At 42.8% G+C, this 22,853-nt stretch overlaps 1 protein-coding gene across 2 annotated transcripts; it reads left to right on the top strand.

Annotated features, from left to right (window-relative positions):
• Nucleotides 1-40: 40 nt before the first annotated feature.
• On the top strand, nucleotides 41-22,100 carry PROCR (protein C receptor). Of its 2 annotated transcripts, none has more exons than XM_054982666.1 (4): nucleotides 41-110; nucleotides 18,007-18,258; nucleotides 19,793-20,065; nucleotides 20,921-22,100. In XM_054982666.1, exons 2-4 carry the CDS (start codon nucleotides 18,024-18,026, stop codon nucleotides 21,031-21,033), a joined length of 621 nt encoding a protein of 206 aa, XP_054838641.1. In that variant the 5' UTR covers nucleotides 41-110; nucleotides 18,007-18,023; the 3' UTR covers nucleotides 21,034-22,100. The 2 variants fall into 2 exon arrangements, with proteins under 2 accessions (XP_054838641.1, XP_054838640.1); XM_054982665.1 differs by lacking the exon at nucleotides 41-110 and adding an exon at nucleotides 13,890-14,078.
• The last annotated feature ends 753 nt before the right edge of the window (nucleotides 22,101-22,853 follow it).

Here is a 22,853-nt window from a genome sequence, read left to right as displayed (position 1 = left end):
AGGCTTACGCTATCTAATAGTCCCTCCCAGTATTTTTTCCGCGGAGGCAGTCACCTGGGGAAGGGGTGCAATCGCCAAAGGGCACAGAACCCAATAGGGCTCGCTCCCAGGTAAGGGTACATAAGATTGCAGCTGTACTTGAGCAGACATGCGCAAAAAAGGAGTAACAGATTTCCCCTATATGAATATGATTCCAGACATACGGGTTATTTCTCATGCCACCTCACTGATACTGTGGGAGTGAAGTTTGCCGAAAACATGGATGGATGAACACATGTGGACTGAAACACTAAATGTGCAACGTTAAGCTCTACCCAAGAGGTGTTCATGTGAACAGAGGACCCTTGTGACTCAATAGTTTGGTGTGGTACTTCCCATTTCTGTTTTGGTTCATACTTTTAGGTATTCCTAATATAATCTGACCAGTAGATGTTGAACATTGTCCACCTTTCAATTAGTTTCATCAATGACATCAGTGGGGTCCACAGAAGAAAAGATTAATTTGCCTTTCTATTGGGAAGGCCATTCAAATACTGGGATTTTCCATAAATAGTTGCAGCCTTATTGCTGTTGGAACTCTGAGCACCTCTGGCTTCTGTTCCAAGATGGGTGGGGTTTTGCTCATCAAACTCTTAAGATGCAGATCTAGAAAATAGACAAAGATACAAGGACAGCCACACAACAGGAAACACTTATGATTCAAGATCTGTTCTGGATGTTTGTGGCTGCTGATTAACAGTGAATTCATTTGTAAAGCAAAAAGGAGGGAAGGGTGATGTGTGCCCAACTCTAGCAGGGTTTATAGTTTGAGGTTTTGCCCCTCATTGGTGTCTGCTGGTGACACACAAATACATAAAAGCTGGGCAGTATATCTGTAAGGTTATTAAAAATAGGATGTCCAAGCAGATCCTGGCACTCACAAGAATAATCTCTTCCTAGCTAGATTCTAAGATCATGAAAAAAGAACAGCTCAGAGATATAACAATAGAGGTTTTTTCCCCTCTTCATTGATTGTAGGCATATGTTGGGGATTTTCAGAGTAAATACCACTGCCTTATTGAGACAGTAATCATATTCCAGGTATCTCCATTTTTTTTAAAAGAAAAAGAGCAGATGGCTTGCATCAAAAAGAATGGCATCCTATGTTAATATTCCACTGCATTACGGTATGGAGTCCTAAACTATTGATGCTGCAGATTTCGTGCATTTGAAATCATACTTTTAATCATACTGGATGAAAGCATTTGCACATATTTGGTATTCTTCTGTCTGAGAAGCCAGTAGGCTTGACCTAGCGTTTTTGTTTTCCCAGTTACAATGAGCCCACACAGAATGTACAAATATCTGTTTCAATACACAAGAACATTAGTAAGTACTGGTGCATTTTCTGTTTCTTACCAAAATCTTCTGAATGAGTTGAAAGAGCCCGTTCTCATTATCCCCCACTTCCACAATACAATCCTCTGCAGAATTACTCCAGTCTAAGCCATAAAAAAATCAGTGGGTTTAGAATGGAGTAATTTTGCATACATTTACTCTGTACTTTAAGTTGCCTATACATACAGCTAAGCTGAATATGTTACAGTTATGTAATTTTTAAATGCATTCTCTTAGGAGTTCCTTATAAGAATCACCACAAAATGCAACAAATATGAAACATTTAAAATCTCTAATTCTTCAGTAGACTATTATCAATTGCTACAAAGGTATCACGATCTTTTGAAAAAATATTTTCTAGATATAGTGTTCTATGCTATAGTAATGGGCTTATCCTTAAAGTAAAATACATTTGCTTAGCATTTCATGATTGAAACAGTTACCGTCATAAAAATAACAGCTTGGATTATTAAAAAGAGATCTTTCCATTTTCTACTTGAAGTCCTGTTTTTATTTAAAATAACTTCCTAAAAGGTTTTTTCTCATTAAAGAGAAGTCCAGTTCCAGTTTTTCTTATTTTTGTTAGCTGCCAACTACCTCTTTTTTCTTAGCTGACTAACATTCTTTTTGTGTGAGTAAAACTTTTAGCTTTCCACTTCGTTGCCAAAATTCATCATATTTGAGGGGAATTATTTCAACATGGTAACCATTAGGGACTGGCTTCTGTTGATTAAGGAAATTCTCCTTTCAGTATTCTGAACTAACTTTGCTCTCTATAACCCCTGCATCAGTGGTGGCAATTGAATCACTTGTAGACTCTCCATTGCTTCCTGCTGTCCCCTCTCAATTTTCTTCCGGATTTCTCTATACAATTAACTAGGTCTTGCTTTTCCACCCTCATTCTCCATCTGTTCCTTCTATAGCCACACTTCTCTGCTATCAGAACTCCAGGCTGAAGTTTCTTTAGCAAGCTTATGTGCATTGCTGTCCCTGAATAGGAAATCCACAAAGCTTTTAGCATGTCCCATATCTGTTACGAAAGCTCCCTGTTTAATCCTCGATATTTCCAATGACGCTAACAAACACTCCAGTGTGCCGCCAGAACTTCCTTTAAGTTTTGTGGTTTAGATTACTAGTGGTTTGTTGGATTGGAAAAGACATCTAGTATAACTGAAGCCAGGATGATAATCTGCTAGTTCTCTGGGAGCCTCTCATATGCAGTGAGGAGATCTTTACTTTCTCCTTCTGATTTTAATATAATCTCCTCCCATTCATAATAGGCTTTGTTAAAAGTAGAAACAGTGGGCATGACAGAGACCTGTACAGCTGCCACTATTGTTTCATTGCTAGTTTTTTGTTTGAAGTATGTAATTTCGATTTGACATTTTTTGAGGTTTTTTTATGCTCCATGTCTTAATTTTCAGTTCAGATTGTTGCAGCTAGCTACACCTCTTGTTTTAGAACCTGGTTCTCCACGTGAAGTAGAGCATCCTCAGTGGCTGTATCCAGGGGAGAAGCAGACTTCTCCTTTACATGCACATCTGCGTTTGCTATCTGTGCTGCTACTTGCAGTTTTTTCATTGCAGATTCTTTTTTGTATTCAGTTGTAGCTTACTCTGTAAGGGATGTGCTTCTTTCCACAGCTCCCAAACTACAACGATGTGACTTCACCTTTTCCTTGCCTGAACTTTTTTGTTGCACAGAAAAGTTCAGATGCTTTTTAAAGTGGATCTTAAGTGCAAAATGCTCCCAGTACTGACAGTTTCTCCCAAATGTTTCATCCACTTGATTTCTTTTCTGAGAGTCTACGTAAATGGACAGCATTCCATTTCTTTGGTAGGTAAAGGTAAATTGGACTGGGTCTTTTCAGGGATGACAAGGAAGAAGCAGGCACAGGCCTTTGCACAAGCTCTACCCCTCCTCCCCAAACAATTCAAGGAGGGCAAAAAGATGATGCAACACACAAAGTGCCTACATCCCCCTGTGGGGTTAATAGCAGCTCTGTGGGGTTGGTTCAGGTCAGGGCAATGGCATGGGGTGGGGGAGAGTTAGCCTCTACTTTCCTTGCGCCCTGGTCCCAGTCATGGCTGCTGTTTAGAGAGCAGAAATGCTGCAGTGCTCTGAACATGGGACTCTCATTGTGTCCAGCTTGACTTTGAGATGTGTAGACAACATCAGAGTTTGGCATAGAATATTGAGGATGGGATGCAGTGGAGAATTCAGTGAAGCAGTTCTTTCCGCAAATGATGCAAAACTGAATTATTCAAGATGGATTTTTTACTCAGGAAGGCCGTATTGTAAGGAGGTGGTCTCAAAGAGATGCTTCACTAATGAGATAGGGACCATAGACTTTGCCACTATGACGCTTTACGTCCTATCTGTTGCTTAAAGTATGTGCTCCTATGTACTACCTGTTGCTCTAAGTATGATCCTAGTGGGTAGTTCTGTGTTGTCATGTCAGTCCTAGAATTGCTTATGCTGTGTTTCAGCATTTCTTCAATTCTGTATTGGATTTTTGCTATTATGTCTTTATAAACTTGCATTTATTTACCCTATGGCATTGTTTATTGAAATATCCTTGATATTAACTGTAATAATCTCACACTATGTAACCACCTTGAGTGTCAGTAAGAAAGGTGGACTATAAATTACATAAATAAATAAAATAAAAGTATCGGGAAAAAGTATCGACTACACACAAGCTGACATGACAAAACCACTGGCAGATGTACAACAACAAGGACCGGAAAGAACAAGTAGGGGCGCTATGGAGCTACAAGCAAACCACATTAGAAGGGGAAAAAAAGTCTTGGTGATTAGTGACTCTCTGCTGAGGGGTATGGAACGTCATGTGTCCAGGCCTGACCCCATGGCCCGAGCAGTGTGTTGCTTGCCAGAGGCAAAGATCAAGGATATCACAGACCAGATGCACAAGCTAGTCAAACCAACAGACCATTATCCATTTGTGATAGTCCACATGGGGACAAATGATATGGCTGTGATTACCACTGAACACGTTAGGGCTGACTATGAAGTCCTTGGGAGGCAACTGAAAGGAATGGGGGCACAGGCTGTATTCTCTTCGATCCTGCTGGTCAGAGGAAGAAGAATGCAATGGGAACAGAAGATTATAGAGATGAACCACTGGCTGTGTTCATGGTGCTGGCAAGAACAATTTCGATTCTTGAACCATGGACTATATTTTCTTGAAAATGGTCAGCTTGCACATGATAGACTCCACCTATCAAGGACAGGGAAGAACGTGGGTGGATGATTCCCATGACTGGAATACAGTTATGGATGGGTAAGAGTTATTCAAGAAGAACAAAAAGTGTTGCAGAGGTGGTGAAGTGGCTCTGTATGCAAGGAAAGGGCTTGATTGTCAGGAAATACTGGAGGAGGAGAGTGACAACCCAGTGGAAAGTGACAGGGTGAAGATAAGGGAGGGAAGGACAAGCAGTATCGTGGTTGCGGTCTGTTACAGACTGCCTGACCAAAGAGATGAGGTGGATTCTGCTCTCCATGAACATCTTAATAGGGTATCCAAGAAATATGATCTTGTAGTTATGGAGACTTCAACTTTCCTGATGCGTGCTGGGCGACCAACTCTGCTAAATGTCATGCAATTTACAGGACTGCCTGGCTGGCTGAAAACTTCCTTTCTCAAATGGTGGAGGAAGTGACGAGGGGCTTAGCCGTACTGGACTTGATATTAACCAACAAGAAAGAGTTGGTTGATGGAGTTAAGGTGTTGGGAACCTTAGGGAGAAGTGAGCATGCCCTCCTAGAATTCCTTTTGCTGTGGGATACCAAGGGAGTTTGTAGCCAAACACCCAGGTTAGATTTTAGTAGGGCAAACTTTAATACACTTATATGATGAGAACTATTCCATGGACAAGAATGCTGGAAGGGAAAGGAGAAAGTAAAGGGTGGGCTCTCCTAAAAGAAAAGCTCTTGCGGGCTCAGGCTATCACCATTCCAGCATGACAGAAATGCTGTAAAAGATCTGAAGAAGCCAATGTGGATGAACAGGGTGCTCTACAATGGACTAAGGAGGAAAAAAGAGATGTTCAAGAAATGGAAGGAAGGAAATGCATCAAAAGAAGAATATCTAGGTGTAGCTAGGCACTGTAGGGCAGCTGTTAGAGAGGCTAAAGCTCAGAATGAACTGAGACTGGCCATGGGGGCTCTCCACAACAAAAAGACATTCTCCAGATATGTGAGGATCAAATGGAAGGTGAAGGGGGCCATACCCCCATTGCAGGGTGAAAATGGAGAAACTCTGACAGAGGACAGAGAGTAGACAGAGAGGCTCAATGCCTATTTTGCCTCAGTTTTCGCCATGAAGGAGAGAACCATCCTGACTAGAGATGGCAGTAGGCAAAATATAGCTTTGGGACTGCTGGTTGACATGAGCAGAGAAATTGTGGAGAAGCACCTTGCTGCAGTGGATGTGTAGAAATCCCCTGGGCCAGATGGGGTGCATCCAGGAGTGCTTAAAGAACTTTCAAAAGAGCTTGCTGAACCTTTGTTGATCATCTTCCATGCCTCTTGGAGGACACATGATGTGCTGGAAGAGTGGAGGGATGCAAATATCATCTCAATCTTTAAGAAAGGGCGAAAGGACAATCCTGGGAACTGCAAGCCAGTCAGGCTGACCTCTGTCCCAGGAAAGATACTGGAACACACATTAAAGGTATCTGTTTGCAAGCATCTGATGCCATGGACAGCATGGTGATACAAGGAAGCGTTCAAGACAGAGCCCCCTTGCTCCTGTTCCTGGGCGCTGACCCACAGCCACTCCCTTAGGAGATAGGGAAGGCTCTGTTCCTGATTCCTTTGAGGCTTTTCAGTCTCTGGGTTCACTCTGAGGGCATGCTCACATGAACAAGCAACTCTTGACACAGGCTGAATAAAAATATGATAGGTTTATTGAATACAGGTTACAGACAGTGTTTGTAGAGCAGAAACCACTCCTGAGTCAGGCAATAGGCAAGCAAAACAACACTTTCAATTGCTAGCTAAACGTCTATCTGTCTAAATACTTAAAAGCTGGATAACTTGCTTCTTTGACATGGCTTCTTGACTGGAAATTTTTTACCAATAGATGAGCAAAAGAAGCTATTTCCATGCCATACAGTTCTGGGCATCTTGATGGTGAAGAGCATAGAACAAGTCTTCTCTCACACATAATGTTGTAGCAATAGTGAATAGAGTCCTGAGAATACCAGGCAACTATCTTTTCTTGGCTTGCCTACGTCAGCCCACAAAGCTGAGCCAATCAGGGCTTACTTAGTTAATTGGCATTGCTGGCATGAGAAACTGTGGAGTTCTGAGTAGGAACTGACAATGCCTGGGGCTCAAGGCAGAATCCCTTGAGAATGGACGAGACCTGCAGGTGTGGTAAATTAGCAAGCCAACATATTTTTTTCTCATCCAGGCTAGAACTGGGCCTGCAAATACTTGGAGCTTGAACCAAAGTTCTATGAAGGATTTTAAGGCTTGATGGTACACTTTCATTACAGGACGTCAATATGGATTTGTCCCCACCAGGTCCTGCTGGACCAACCTCATCTCCTTCTATGACCAAGTGACAGGCTTACTGGATTGTGGGAATGCTGTTGATGTAGTTTATTTGGATTTCAGTAAAGCTTTTGACAAGGTTCCTCATGATGTTCTGATGGGTAAACTGGTGAACTGTGGACTGGACTCTAGGATGGTTAGACGGATAAGGAACTGGCTGGATAGAAATACCCAAAGAGTAGTTGTCAATGGCATCACATCTGACGGGAGGGAAGTGTCCAGTGGAGTGCCACAGGGTTTTGGGCCCAGTGCTTTTCAATATTTTTATATATGATCTGGATGAGAGTGTGAAGGGATTGCTCAATAAATTTGCAGATGACACCAAACTGGGAGGAGTAGCAAACACCCTTGAAGGCAGGGATAGAATTCAACAAGATCTGAACACAATGGAAAAGTGGGCAGATCCGAATAAGATGTGGTTTAACACAGACAAGGTCCGGGTTTTTCTCCTGGGTAACAAAAATGCAAAGCATGCATAGTGGATGAGGGATACACTTCTGTGTAGCAGTGTGTGTGAACAAGATCTTGGGATATGGGTGGATGTGAAGCTAATTATGAGCACTCAGTGTGATGCAGCAGCAAAAAAGGCAAACACAATCTTGGGGTATATCAACAAAGGCATAAAATTCAAATCACAGGATGTCATTGTCCCACTATATACCAGATTAGTCCGGCCCTGGAGTATTGTGTGCAGTTCTGGAGGCCTTGCTTCAAAAAGGATGTGGACAAATTAGAACAGGTGCAGAGAAGAGCAACCAGGATGATCAGGGGCTTGGAGACCAAGTCCTACGAAAAAAGACTGAGGGATTTGGGAATGTTCAGTTTGGAGAAGAGGAGGTTGAGGGGAGACATAATTGCTCTCTTTAAGTATTTAAAAGGCTGTCTCTTAGAGGAGGGAAGGGAGCTGTTTCTGTTGGCAACAGAGGATACGACTAGAAACAATGGATTTAAACTACAGAAGGGGAAGTACCAGCAGGACGTTAGGAAAAACTTCACTTAAGCGTAATTCAGCAGTGGAATCAGCTGCGTAGGCATCTGGAGGGTTGCCCCTCACTGGCAATCTTCAAGGAGCAACTAGACGAATACTTTTTGAGGATGTTTTTGGCTGTTCCTGCACTGGGTAGGGGGTTTGGACTGGATGGTCTGTAAGACCCCTTCCAATGCTAAGATTCTAAGCCTCAGAGCCTCCATCACTTGCTCATAAGCATTTTAAAGTCTAATGATTCAGAAAAAGTGTTTTTTGTTTCTTAATCCCTTTTATTAATAGTTTAGATCACTAATGTCAACATCACCCTCTGAGATTCCCTTTCCAGAGATATATTTACTTTTAATATTGACCTGCACTTGCATAATAGTTACCAGATGTATAGGCTTTTTGGTTTCTTTGTCACATTTGGAGTTACATGGAATTTAAGTTTCAAAGCGATTATGAAATTTGTGACTTGAAATGTGATCTTTTTGTTTTCTCTAGAAGGGAATGGTTGTGACCATGATTCCATTGTTTTGTTTCGGGTTTGGTGCAATACCTCATCTGAAATTCCATCAGTGCCCTTCCCAGAAGTGGTCTTCTGAGACCACAGTTAATTTAGCTTTGGGCTGATTTAAGCATGATGCCGGTGTGCAAAAACATATCCATGTGATCTTGCACATGTACAGTGTTGCATTTAATCTGTGTTGCACAGCAATGCATGGAATGCAGCTATGTGTATCATGTCAGCTTGGGTTATGGATTTCTGGCATGCCAAAGCTGGACACATGAAGGATCACAGAGGCAAGATCTTCTAACCTGCCAGTATCACATTTAAATCAGGCTTTGGTTGATGTGAGGTGGCATCACACATACCGCCAATACAACACTCAATTGAGTCTAATAATTTCATCAGTTGAGTCTAATTTCATTGGTTGCAAAACATGCCACCACATCACTTCTGTGCCTGGCTTTGTGAAAACCTCAGTTACTGGTTTCAAATGCCATCCTCGCTGTGTCTGAACTTTATGGTCATCTGCAGGGAGCAGACTCATGAATGTACCTTGTTCTAAGGCAATTAATACAAAGGGCACTTTGGCCCACTCCAATAGCCTTGCCTGCCTGCTCCGTTACACTGTGAGTGTCAGGAAAGAAAGCTAATCTGAGGAGTAGACTCTTATCTATAGTGTTTGGGTACCCATTGGTTTTTTAACTGGGGATGAACAGTAAGATCAGCAGCTTCACTTTCTAGAACAGGAATCCCCAAGCTTTTTGAGCTTGCAGGCGCATTTGGAATTCTGAAACCGTGTGGTCAGTGCAGCTACAAAATGACTGCCACAAAATGGCTGTTTCAAGAGGCGGAGCCAGACACAAAATGGCTGCCACAGCTTATCTTCAGTCACAGATCTTGTGCTGTGAAAGCAACTTCTGCCAAAGAAACGTTTCAAAAAACCACACAGCCAAAGCTTGGCAAAAGCCCCACCGGTAGGGTTGCTAGTCCCCCACTGGAGGCAGGGGATCCCTCATTCCCATCCTCCATCACCCACCCCTGCTTACCTGGCCAGCGGGGGAAGCACAGGCCTCCTGGGGGTGGATTCCCGGGTGGCACATAGGGTTGCCAGCCTCCCGGTGGTGGCTGGAGATCTCCCGGAATTACAACTGATCTCTGTCATCTCCAGGTGACAGAGATCAGTTCACTTGGAGAAAATAGCTGCTTTGGAGGGTGGACTCTATGGCATTATACCATACTGAGGACCCTCCTCCCCCCAAACCTCACCCTCTCTAGGCTCCACCCCCCAAATCTCCAGGAATTTCCCAATCTGGACCTGGCAACCCTAGTGGCACAGCATGCTCTTGCAGACCCAATCTGGCCTGATGTGGGTCCGAATTGACCCGGATTGGGCCCGAACCAGGCCGCTGCGAAGCAGAGGAGCATTCCAGCATTCTGCAGGGCCCTATCCAGCCTGATCTGGGCTGATTCAGGCCCGGATTGGGCCCAAATTGGCCCAGATTTGGCCGGATCAGGTCGCTGTGGTGTGCAGGAGTGCTCCCGCACTCTGCAGCTGACCATTCAGGGCCAATTAGGGCCTGATCCTGGCTGATTTAGGCTCAAATCAGCCTGGATTGGGCCGCTGCGGAGCATGGGAGTGCTCCTGCATGCTGCTGCAGCCTGAAGCGAGCCAAATTGGCCCAAATCTGGCTTGACTCAAGCCTGATCTGAGGCTGATTTGCTACCCACATGGAGCGCGGGAATGCTCCCAGGGTGGTCACAGCCTGCGCGATGACATCACTTCCTAGAAGTGATGTCATCACGGGGGCCTGGGAGAGTGCACATGCAAAGTGTGCACGTGAAAGGCAACAGAACAGGTAGATGCCGGCTCTCCCACCTTCTGCCAGGAGGACATGGGGACCCTGCCCATTGGGCCCCACCCATTTTCTAAAAGACCCTTGGTGGGCACCATGAAAGGTGTAGTCGGGTGCAATGGTGTCCATGGGTGCCATTTTGGGGACCCCTGTTCTAGACAATGCAACATGAGTGTATGAACACCTTATATCAGAAACATACTGACTGTGACATGTATCTCCATTCTAGGAACTATCTGGAACACACCACATGATTTTTTTTTTGTAGCCAGTCTCTGATTGTTACTGAATGTGTTCATGATGATGTGTGTAAACTTTGTTGTCCTTTGTTGTGAACAGGACTTAGGTCTACACTCATATGGAGGGGAATGAATACTACATGCTCAAGGTTTTGAATCAAAATGAAAAATGATGGACCTCTAAAGGTGGGGTTGCAAACCTGCAGATATGGCCAGGAGATCTCCTGAAATTATAATGGATCTCCAGAGGAAAGAAATAAGTTCCCATGGAGAAAACAGCTGATTTTGAGGGTAAATTCTACAGCATTATAACCTGCTACAGTCCCATCCCAAACCCTGCCTTCCTTAGGTTCCACTCCCCAAATCTCCAAGAATTTCCCAATCTGGAGTTGACTACCCTATCTGAAGGAGACTCAGGGAGGGGGGATTAATAAGTTGAAACGATCAGAGGTAGGTTATTTAGGAAAACCAGGGGTACAGGAAGCAGTCAGAGCAATACACCAGTACATTTAAGCACAAAATACTACGTAGCCCATCAATACCAATACTCAGTTTTGGCACCAGCCCAATAATTACCTTCAGAGAGCAGTGGCTACTTCAGGGAATGAGAAACGGGAGGAGACATACCTGTAAGTGGAATATGAAAAGGAGATAGAAATTTTATTTATTCTTTATTACACTTTTGTGGTGGATTAATTCCATTGATCCTCGTACAGGAACCCAAGCTAGGACTTGGAGGGAGGTCCAAAGAAGGGCACTTGACAAGGAGGTAAAGTGACGCAGTAGTGATTTCAGGTAATACGTTCAAATAGAAATGAGGCTGGTCCTAATCAACATGGCAGATCCCCAGGCACGTAAACAAGCAAGACTGCAGCCACATGTGCATGCAAGTAGGCACTGTGCAGAAAAAGCGCTGAATACATTAGAAAACAGAAGTTGACCTTAGCAGGTGAAGTGATCAGTTTTCTAAGCGCATGTAGCGGGGATTTCTAAAAGTGGTAATGGCACTTGTATTTTAAATTATTTAGGGATGTGTATGTGTGTGTAAAGTGCAATCAAGTCACAGCTGATTTATGGCAACCCCATCAAGGGGTTTTCAAGACAAGAGATGTCAGAGCTGGCTTGACATTGCCTGCCTCTGCATAGCAACTGTGGACTTCCTTGGTGGTCCATCCAAATACTAACCAGGGCCAACCCTACTTAGCTTCCAAGATACGATAATATCAGGCTAACCTGGAGATTCAAGAAATTAGTGGCATATCAGGACTTTAATGTGCCAATGTCTTTAAAGTTCCTCAGGTGCATTATTTCCCCTCTGTCTATACATGCGGGTACATGAAGAAGCTATTTCTAGTAATACATCTGCAGATTGAAAATCACCCAAAAGTTGCTTCACACAAGGCTGCATTTCAGTAGTTTGGTATCTTGGTGCATGTTACCAGAAATGTGTCTGAGTGCATGGTGGGAAATGACATGCTAAATGAAATAAAGTGACAAGTCATTTGCGATGTTTTACATGCATGTGTAAATCCTCTATGTGCATCATAAACACAGTTCGGCTCATACCCACTCAGTCTTCCCAGTCACCGTTTCAGTAATAAGAGATGTGTAGAGCTGAGAGTGGTTTATCTTGTATAATAATAGCCAAGTGGCCCTGATCCGAGGATACTTAAATCTGGAGATTGGAGAAATGAATGGACGAAACAGATCTTCCTGCACCCCTTAAAAATGCTCTGGGTGCAGAGAAATCTGAAATCTAAAAATAAATAAATAAATTTGAGCAGTTAAAAAGCCAAAATGATAAAAGGAGCACCTATAGCTTTAATCAGATGACCTCAATGGGTGTAGCTAGGCAACGAGAACAGTTTGGGCAATATTCCAGGCTTGGAAAAGGTGGTGGGGGCAGGGTCTTTTTCCAGAGCTGTTTTGTTCTTTGAGGAAGGACTAATTAGGGCCAAGCCAAGAAGAAACTACTGGGCAACTTGATACCACATGACTTGCATGACTCACACAGGCTTAGCTGCTTGGTACTGTTGAACAGCACTTCCCCCGCCAACAAAAACCAGTGTAGTGTAGTGGTTAGAGTTTCAGAGTAGGCTATGGAAAAAAACAGGCTCAAATCCCCGCTGTGCTGGGGAAGCTCACTGGGTATCTTTAATCCAGTCTCAGACACTCAGCCTAACTTACCTCTCAGGGTTGTTATGAGGATAAATATGGAGGCAAGGAGAATAATCTGCTTTGGGTCCCCATTATGGAGAAAGACAGTATATACATGAATTAATAAATATAGATGAAAATGGAGGGTAGATAAAAGGTAAGCTGTTTAGCAGGTTTGAAGGAAAGATGTAGGGACAGGTGAGCATATGGACTCAGCCAGGAGGAAGGAAAGAGGAAATAGTGTAGGTAAGGGGATGCAGGGGAAAGTGAAGCACCCCACCCCCCACCGCAAGTCCTTGCAGGTTCCCTACTATGCAACTGAGCCCAGCTCAGCTAGCTCCACGCAACCAGGCCATAGGAGAGAGGCTGAGGGAAAGGCTATGGGGGGCAGGGAAGCGGAGGAGGAACCAGTAGGGGAGGGGGAAATGAGATGACCCTTGCAAGTCCTTGTGGATCCCCACTTGTTCTGTTTTATTTTACAGAAGCTAGGCAGGAGCATCATTCATTTTATTTATTCCACATTCCATTGAACAAAAGGTGGAAGGGAGGTGGAGGTCAGTTGGTAAGGAGAGAGTGAAAGGATGGAAGAAAACAAGAACAAGGCATCCCATCAGGAAGCAGCAGCGGAGGGGCCAAACTTGTTGACATTGTTTTATGTTTCTTTACAGAGACTGTTAACGTTTAGCTAGTGAAGGATATTTGTTATCACTGTTAAGACTCAGAAGCTGCTTGATGTTGGGCTTGTGTGGTTTTTGTGCTCTTTACTTTTGTATTTACTGCATGCCTTCATGTTCTAAAGGCAGAATGTTAAAGCATCGATCAGTTCAGAGTTTAGTTACCATCAGCCTGTTGTACCTACTGCTGAAATACACAACGCTTTACAAATCTGCACCTTAAATCTGTACTACTCAGGCCATTGTGACCCAGAAAACTATGCAGAGGCTCTGCCCTCAGTAGGAACACGCTGTTGTTTTTCTTCTCTCTCTTCCTGTCATTTTGGATGATAAACTTAACAAGAATAGGGACATTCTTGGTCTTTTAAAAACCATTTTTTCAGCAACAACAGAGCAGTGAGGATTGGCAAGGAAGAGGTGTCAGTTCCTCTGAGGAAATGGGAAGGAAGATAGAATAACATGCTCCACCCTCTCACTCCCTGCCAACCTTGGCCTCCCTCCTCCAGTCCTAGCTGGGCAGAGGAAAGAGCAAGATCCCCAGTTGTGCCTGCATTCCTCAGAAGAATCCAGTTCAGTGAAAGTATAAGAAACTTCCCTTGTGACCCACAATAGCATCTTCAGCACTGAGTGCTCTTGGCTTCTGCAGAGAAGAGGAAATGTTAGTCCTGGTATTGCCTCTTCTACCTTGGCTTCTCTGCCACTCTACAAATGGTGCTGGTAAGTGAAAATCTATGGCTAACCTATCTGCTCCATGGCCATCTTTAAGATTGGGAGTGGTGTATATTCATTGGGGGGCTGTGAGACTGAAGGTATTTGTTATGTATACCTTGAAGTGGGGATGGCTTTTGTTTAGTCCCTCATACGTATCTGATTGCTGTGAGGTGTAAAATATTATGATTTCAGAACCTCCACAACAACTCTTAAAACAATATTTATTTGTGAACGTAAACTGTTTTGTAAGTTAGCCTTGGGATAGATCAAAACGATTAAATTGATGGAGGGAAATGGCAATGTGAGACATACAAAAAGCCAAAAACACAACTCCATGTAATATCTTTATTAGGACCAACCCAATGATAGCCAGAGTACAAGTTTTCACGTTCCCCAGAACTCTTCACCAGGCCAGATATCACAAATTAAAATGAGGGGAAATTCAGATTTTAAGGTTTTGTAGGTGTTAAGAAGACTTCCTTATGCCAGTATATGTTGGATTTGCGGAAAGGCTGAGGCAAAGCAGAATTAGGTTTCAGGCTGTTGCAGGCCAGAGCCCATAAAAACAATAGGCAATAAAACAATTACACTTCATAGCATAAGTTCCTCCCAAAATGAGAGACATGGAAATGCAGCTTAAGGCTGGGGGATAGGAGTAAACATCAGTCTTGTTGTATGAGATTCTGTGATGGAATAGCGCTTAATAATACAACCAGAAGAGACCCCTTTGATCACAATTTAACATGAAAACAACTCAGAGCTTTTAGACTATGCCATTAGAGATCCACCATGTCCCGTTGAATTATGGCTTTCTGAGATATCTGGATTTGGGGTGAGCAGCAAGGTAGCCATGTTTGTGGATAACACTACATTATTCAAGATGGTGAAAACCACAGCCAATTGCAAAGAGCTCTAAAAAGATGTCTCCAGACCATGTGAGTGTGCACCAACTTGGCAAAGCAAGTTTCATGTACATGTAATGCGGTAATGCCCCTGGGACAAAAAACTTACCCTTAAATATATGCTGTTGGGATTTGAACTGCCAATGACTGTCCAGGAAACACCTTGAAGTTGTGGTGGATAGATAGATCAATGAATTGTGAATCAGTCTGCAACAGTGGTGAAAAAGGCAAATTGTGTAGCTGGACTCTTGGAAAATAAAATGACCAGTATAGTAATGCCCTTCTACAGAATTATGGTGCAGCTACGCTTGGAATATTACATAGTATTCTGATCACTGTTTCTTAAAAGGGATACTATAGCACTAGAAATGGTTCTGAAAGAGGAAACAAAAATGACCAAGAGGTTGGAGCACCTGTCATGCAAGGAAAGGCTAACAACACAACTGGGGTGCACGGGACATGACAGAGTTTTATAAAATTATGCAAGAAGTGGAGAAAGTTCCCCCAATCCCATAATAGATCTTATGGGCACCCAATGATGTTAATGGACAATAAATTTAGGATAGACAAAAGCAGAGATTTTTCTATTGTGGTACACACCAGTACACAATACTGGCACCTCTTTGCATTGGTGGGTGTGGGACTCCAAACAGGCAAACATCATGAGTACTGACTTTTTTAAAAAAAAAAAGATAAACGCACTGGACAAAAGGAATGTCATTGCAAATGAGTGTTGAATTTACCATTTGATTATGAAAATCTGATTTATACTGATCACTAGGTCTATTTGGTTCAGCATGAAATCATTCAAGTGCCTGCGGATCAGCTTCACACTAGTTTTTTTTTTTCAAAAATAATGTACAGCCATTAATAGTGCTAAGGTTTACACCAAATAGTAGGATGAACCTGCTGAATAGCCCCATATAGGCTGATGAACAGTCACAGAAATTGGTCTCCTGTTCATGAGTAGGGGACAGGATGTGACAGCTTTCCCTGCCCTAGTGTTATGGTAGGCCAGCCTGCCAGCCATCCGATCTCTCATTCTTCCACCAGCTGCTGCAGAGAGCAGGATCCTGGCTCTGCAGTGTGGGATTGGAAGGAAGATAATGGCTTTATAGTCATCTTACCAAACTAGCTAGAATGTTTTTCTAACTTTTTTCTAACCCATTGCAAGGTACTTTGGAAAAATTCATAGTGGGACATGGTAAGAAATGACAACAATCCACACTTACCTGCACACGCTGCTTGCAAATGCCCCCCTCAGCCTGGATGTCCCAATCCAATTCTGTACTCCCAACCCTGCTAAACTATTTCAACTCTTCTAGAAATGTGGGGGAGTTTCTTCAGACTCTTCCCTTTGCTTGTATAGTAGCACAGGTAGGCTTTAAATCAGCCCCCCAGAACTCCACCAGAGAGTAAGTGGAAGGAAGAAGCAGGCTGTACGTACAAGCTGTTTCATGATGGTAGCTGGAATAGGACGGCATAAATGCCCCCCATGTTCTGTGCACCTCTGATTTCAAGGTCTGTTCTTTGCCATGAAACAACATCAGGGATGTATAGCAGTGCTGCAGCAGGCCAAGCAAGAAAACAAGCAACATCCGTCCCTCAGGGATACGTGGCACAATACATTGTCATATGGCTTTGGGAAACCATTGGACAAGCACGAGCCGTACTGTGTATTCTGAACAACTGTGATCTCTTGAGTCTTGACCAGGGCTGATGACTTTGTCAGCTTGGCTCATATTATCTTTGTCAAACATGGGCAGACAGTTATGGCTTAACAAAATTCATACCAACTTGTGAGCTGCACCAGCTCCTTCAGCATAACCCTGATATGCTTTGCTACTGAGTGTTAGCTGTAAGATAATTTATGTGCGCAGAGAGAATAGACAGGTGAAATCACTGTCCCATACCCGCTCCTGGTTCAGCTGAACTGACCCTTCTACTATCCCAGCAGCCATGTAAGTCCAACTGCTCCGAGCTGGGAGAGGCAAACAGGCTGCCAGCCAGAAATACCATCACACACCTGCTCCTGGGTCAGTTGGACTGACCCTCCCTCACCACAGCAGCCATTTAAGACCACACTGTGCGACAAAGAGGAAGGAAATGAGGAGACACATGCCTGCTCCTGGTTCAGCTCAGACTTTTCTAGCATTTTCCCTTTCCTCCCTCCATTTGTAAGAATGATTATCTTTTGTTCTAGGTGTGTTCAATGTATTACAATTCTGGTTTTCAATCTGTTCACTTTCCACCCCACATCTCATAGGCTTATTTATTGTATTTTTTTAAAGTGAATAATGTTATTTATTAAATGAAATGCCACATTTTATGAATATTGTGAGCTACTCTGGAGATACCAGTCTAAAAGATACAAATTCAATTTTTAAAACCTGTTTTTTTGCACTTGCAGCAAAAAAAGATGCCCCACCTTAGCTCATTTTTTAAGAAAAAGAAATGGCATATAGGATGATGGAGGCAGGAAAATTGCTTTTCCTCTGAATTCTGATTCCTAAAGCAATTTCATCTTGCTTCACAATTACATTGGATTTATAAGCATGAAACAATATTTAACACCATTTACTGAAAACTATTACCTTTGCAGTGAAGGAGGTGGCAGGTTCACCTCATGCTTTGCTGATTTTGCTGCACTTGAACAAAAGGAATGGAGCTGCCAAAGTGGCCATAGGAAAGGCTGGTGCCATCCAGTCTGGGACAGGCGTGGGCAGTGGTTTGTGCTTGCAGTCAGTGCTGTTAACAAAACGGCAGCCTTTAGGAGGAAAACTATGCAGGGAATCCCTTCCTTCCTGAATATGCGTAATTTCATCTGGAAATGATGAGCAATTCTGCCTGTGGTGCCAAAGGGAGTGAGAATTGTTTTGTGCACACTGTATCTACCCATTTCCTTTTGGTCCCATTCAACAGGTGAGGTACAAAAAGTATTTTGGGGCACATAGCTTTAAGGCCTTATGTAATAGTTGTGGTGCACACTGCAATATTGGGCTAAACATCTCTCGTCTTGTTTTCTCTCTCAGACTTCCATGCTATCAACATGCTCCATCTCTCCTACTTCCCAGACAATAGTTCAGTGGAAGTTGTAGGCAATGCCACTCTGGATGGGAAGCTCACTCACAGTGTGGAAGGGCGTAACAAGCAGCTCAGTGTGAGCCAGCTGCTCCCACTGGAGCCTTCCCATCTCTGGAAGCAGAGGGAGAACCACCTGCGCCTGTACCTACAGCAGTTCCACGACGTGGTCAATATGACAGCTCGTGAGAGGAACATTGCATGTGAGTAATGTAGTTGGGAGCAAGGTAGTGCTGGTGGCAGATGTCAACATCACTAGGTGTTATTCCATAGCTTTGGGATGTGATAGAGTTGATCATTATTCAGTGTAATTTAGAGATTTGGAGGCAAATTTTTAGATACACTCCTAGTCTACTTACATTACAATATTATGTATTCACTCCAGTCTAATACCTTTAGTTTAGACTGGAGCAGTGGCACAGGATTGCACTGATGCCTCTCACCTAGCAGTGCATACTGTAATTCTTTTCAGTATAGTAGAATCTGTAACCACTCCCATTTCCCACTGAAGCTGCGGACTCCCTCCCCCTCCCCCCTCTTCTCAAGAGTTATGTCAAATTTCTGAAGCAAGCTTCTCAAGTGGCATTGGACTGCATGAGACAGGGAATGGGAAAGATTTATTTTGTTAGAAAAGCTCCCCTCAGTTTTTTAAAATTCAACTCATAATTCTACCCATATAAACATTTTCTGTCCACAACAATGTAAGTGGGCGTAACTAAGCCCCCACTTCAGTCCTCCGTATTTTGCTGCTGCTTCTCCTGAGGCCAAGGATACACAGTGATTCCACCACCATTTCATATCTACATACCTAGCATTCACACAAGAAAGCTAACAAGACCAGGCCTTTAGATCATGATCTCCTCCCCACCACCTTTAAACACCAAGCTTGATAAAGTGTTCTGTAAAATGTGAACGCTTGTACACTGTTGTGTGTCAAAAGTAGTATGTTATTTTGGATTTTACTGTAGATCAGCATGGCTACCTACAACTTTATATATGGTTGACTGGTCTATTACCTAGTCTACTACTGGCTACTTTGATAAGCAGCACTTATCCAAAGGTACAGCCCTGGGGAAATCTTTTTAACTGGAAAGGCGAGAAGCAGGACTATAGAAAGCCTTTTGTGTGTGTGTGTGTGGGGGGGGGTTGCTCTATTTCCCAATAGGACTTCGGGGAAATTAAAATGTCCATATCCCTGTTGCCACCCGAACTGCATTTCAGTGTCTATAAACTGGAATAGTACTTGTTTTGAAGGGCATTTTTGCGCAAAAAAGAAGAAGAAGAAACAAATGTTTGTGTTCTAAAGCAATCTCTAAATATATAAATGGAGGGTGTTAGCAAAAATTTAAAGTCTTTAGCCCCCACCCCCCAACCTTCACGTGGGGTAGGTGGCTGCACTCTTCCTACAAGCTGATCCTGGGACCTTCTGCTTTAAAACTATATTCAACAACAAAGCTATAGATCTATTGTCTTTGCTACTTGACCTATGTTGAAATTAATGCCAAGTAGTATATGCTAATGAATACATTCATTCACTGCTGTGCCTTAGTGCCAACAGATTTCAGTACTTACTGATCTAACTTGTTATCTAAACAGCTCTTGCCTAGCTTGGCATATGAACTAAAGTCTGCTCACAAGGGCTGAGTTCAGCTTTAGCTAGAGATGTAAAGGCCAGGGCATCTGTGAGCGGAGGCTGTAAATGAAAAGTATCTGCCTAACACTCATGCTTTTTCGTAGATCCCTTTCATGTACACTGCAATCAGGGCTGCGTGATCTTCCACAATGGCACCAGCTACAGTTTCTATGAGGTTGCACTGGACGGGCGTGATTTCCTGAAGTTCTACTCTGCCAATGCTACATGGGTGCCTTTGGAGGCCTCTCCTGCAGCCTTGTATATCAGTGGCCAGCTGAACAAATACAACGAGTCCACCAAAAGCCTACAGTTTTTCCTACAAGAAACATGTGTTCAGTTTGTGACAGAGCACAGTGATGTAAACCAACCCTTGACTGGTGTGTATAATTAATTTTATATATCTGGGAAGCAACATCCTCTCTTAATCTTTGGGCATGCTCCTAGCTATCTCAAGTAGAGGGGAAAAACATTACTTGAGCCAAAAAAAGAAGCTTCCTTAACCATGAATTCCAATAGGCAAGGATGTAAATATTTCCATGATCTCACTACAATTCCATGATCTTACTCGCTCCATGCAACTCCATGAAATCACTACACAAACACAGCAGGTAGAATTGGGTGCAAGTGGGAATCCCACCTTTCATTTTCAGAACAGCATCTAGTTTTTAAGACAGCAAAACTAAGACTGAAAGGACATGGTGAATCTAAGGTGTGAAATGCCTGGTTATCCCAGTATGCAGCATGAGGGAACTGAACAGGTTTTCAGTGACCTGGCTCTTTCCCTTCCCCTGCCTTCCAGCCACAGAATTAAGCATAGTAATTCTGTATATACACAAATATGACTGCCACACTATCCAGCTTTTCTTCGTGTAGTATTTTCTCTTTAGTGAAGAAAATACATGGTTTCACAGGCTCAGACAGTTACTTTTAGTATTCTCTACCATGGGAGATCCTCATCAGATTATTTCCTGTTAAGGGAGATGGTTAAAATTGCTCCAATTACACAGGAAGCTGCTTCATGCACTGCCAGTCAGAAGCCTTATTTTATAAGCCGGCCTAGATCTGCAACACTTGTCAAGCGAAGTCAAACATAAACAGCCCATCTCTTGGATCGAAAAGGTCTCAGAAGGGTATAACTCTCCTTATGACTCCACTGGTAAGTCGCCTGTGTGTACAGCTGCCACCCATAAAGATGCAGAAAAGCTCTCACATTTTCTCTTCTTGCCTTACAGGAGAACATCAAGGGCGCTCACATACTCCACTGGTGTTGGGCATCATCATGGGTGCTTTTGCTCTACTGGGCCTAGCTGTTTGCATCTTCCTATGCACAGGTGTGAAGAGATAACATCAAGCACCATAACATTAAGAGCCAACTACAACTGAAAGGAATGTCGCAAAACTCTGTATTTGTGTTTAAATTCTCTCACGAAGAAATAGACCCTTGTTCATAAAACTTATATCCCACACCTCCTGTGAGATAAAGCTTGGGCAAAGCAACAAGACAACCAACATTGTAAGGACCTTTCTATACTTTACCCAGAGGAACAGGCTTTCCACTCTTGCCTTTGCATGTCCAGACTGTCAACAGAAAGAAGCAACAAAGTACTGTATAAAATTAATATTCCTGGATTTCTTTGTGGTTCTCAAGTCACCGCCCCCCATCTTTTTTTAACCTTTCTGGCAATGGGAATTATTACTACTAGCATTTATTTCATTTCAGTAGCATGCAGAGAGATGTGTTTGATTCATATTTTTAAACAGATGGAGAAGTACAGAGTTCCTTGATCCAGAAGCAGGCCCTACACTATCTCCAAAGTGATATGCAAAGAAATGGTGCAACTGAGGACACGTCAGCAGATCTGTGAGAGATGGTCCATTGCATCCTCTTCAGTTTTATAAACTGATTGTACAAAGGCAACCCACAATATCTCAGGAACTTTGAGCAAGCAGGAGGGACACATAAAAGTGGAATTGGGAGCAGCAGAGAGGCCTCTTTTAAATAAATGGAAAGCTAAAAACAGTGCTTCTTTCATAGAAGTCATTATTGGACCTCTACTTCATGTTTAATTTTTACTAGAGCACAACCTTGTTACTTCCTTATCTGAACATCCTGAGCCTAACTGAATTGTAAGGCTAAGGATCCAATTCACTGAGTTTTCCCAACTACTGCTGGCAGAGTGAAACCTCTGAAGTGTAACTCCCCAGCTTCCCCATTTGAGCAGCTATGGGCAGTAGAAGCAATAAAACCCATCACTGAAAGTCCTGCATCTCTCCTTGGGGACCTTTTCCATTTATGTATATAGGTCTCCCAAGCAAGAACATCCAAAAAGAACAGGGGAACAGAGGGGAAAGAATAATGAATGTTTCAAATGCTGGATTTAAAAAAAATAAATCCTTTCAATTTATAACAAATTATTTGGACTCTGCCTCAATGCTAGTCTGTCTCCAGTTAGTCCAGGTAATAGGGGTATTCTATTTATCTCACAGGGAAATTGTTTATCTCACAATAATATATGGCTATTGGTAACTTCAGTGGCTGTTACTTCAGATAGTATTTGCAGCCACCAACAATCAATCTCTCTTTTATACAGAAAATCATCGTTTGGCTCTCAAGTCAATATTCAGTGTAGGGAGTTGAGCCGCTAAGAAAAATTCCAGTTAACTTTTCCACAAAAGAGGAAATACACACAGAGTACTACAATACCACAGAGCTTATTACATGACAAATGTAGGAACTGGTGTGCTTTCAAAACTGGGCATGCTAAACAAGATACTGTCTAGCAGAGAAAAGAAACATAGCTGCATACCTTTCCTAGCTTTCCAAATCCTTATCTCTTACATGAATCTCAGAACTGAGACATTCAAGATAGCGTTCTGAAGCAGTTGGAACTTCAGGGTCAATTCACATTTTATGCTATTCATATGTCAGTGTATGCTATTCATATGCCAATGGTTGCAGTAGTAAAATACTACAAGTGTGAAATTGAGGCAATTGGTTGAAAAGCTGAGTGCTGCTCCCTAGCATGTATCCATTTTATGGCTGTTTACTGCTGCAAATACAATTGTAATGTAAAACACAAGTTAACTCTGAAGTTACTAATAGACTGACAGAAAGCTATCTTGGATTAATCAGTGGAATAAACATGTAAAATATTGTTGAACCGT

Source organism: Eublepharis macularius, chromosome 6, assembly GCF_028583425.1.
Source record: "Eublepharis macularius isolate TG4126 chromosome 6, MPM_Emac_v1.0, whole genome shotgun sequence".
Classification (NCBI taxonomy): Eukaryota; Metazoa; Chordata; class Lepidosauria; order Squamata; family Eublepharidae; genus Eublepharis; species Eublepharis macularius.
Note: the sequence above shows the minus strand (reverse complement) of the source record. Positions and strands in the feature narration are given on the sequence as shown.

Coding starts and splice junctions, on each gene's coding strand:
- PROCR (XM_054982665.1), top strand. CDS start 14,018: ATGTTAGTCCTGGTATTGCCTCTTCTACCTTGGCTTCTCTGCCACTCT. Junction 18,259..19,792: donor TCGTGAGAGGAACATTGCAT/GTGAGTAATGTA, acceptor GCTTTTTCGTAG/ATCCCTTTCATGTACACTGC. Junction 20,066..20,920: donor TGTAAACCAACCCTTGACTG/GTGTGTATAATT, acceptor CTTGCCTTACAG/GAGAACATCAAGGGCGCTCA.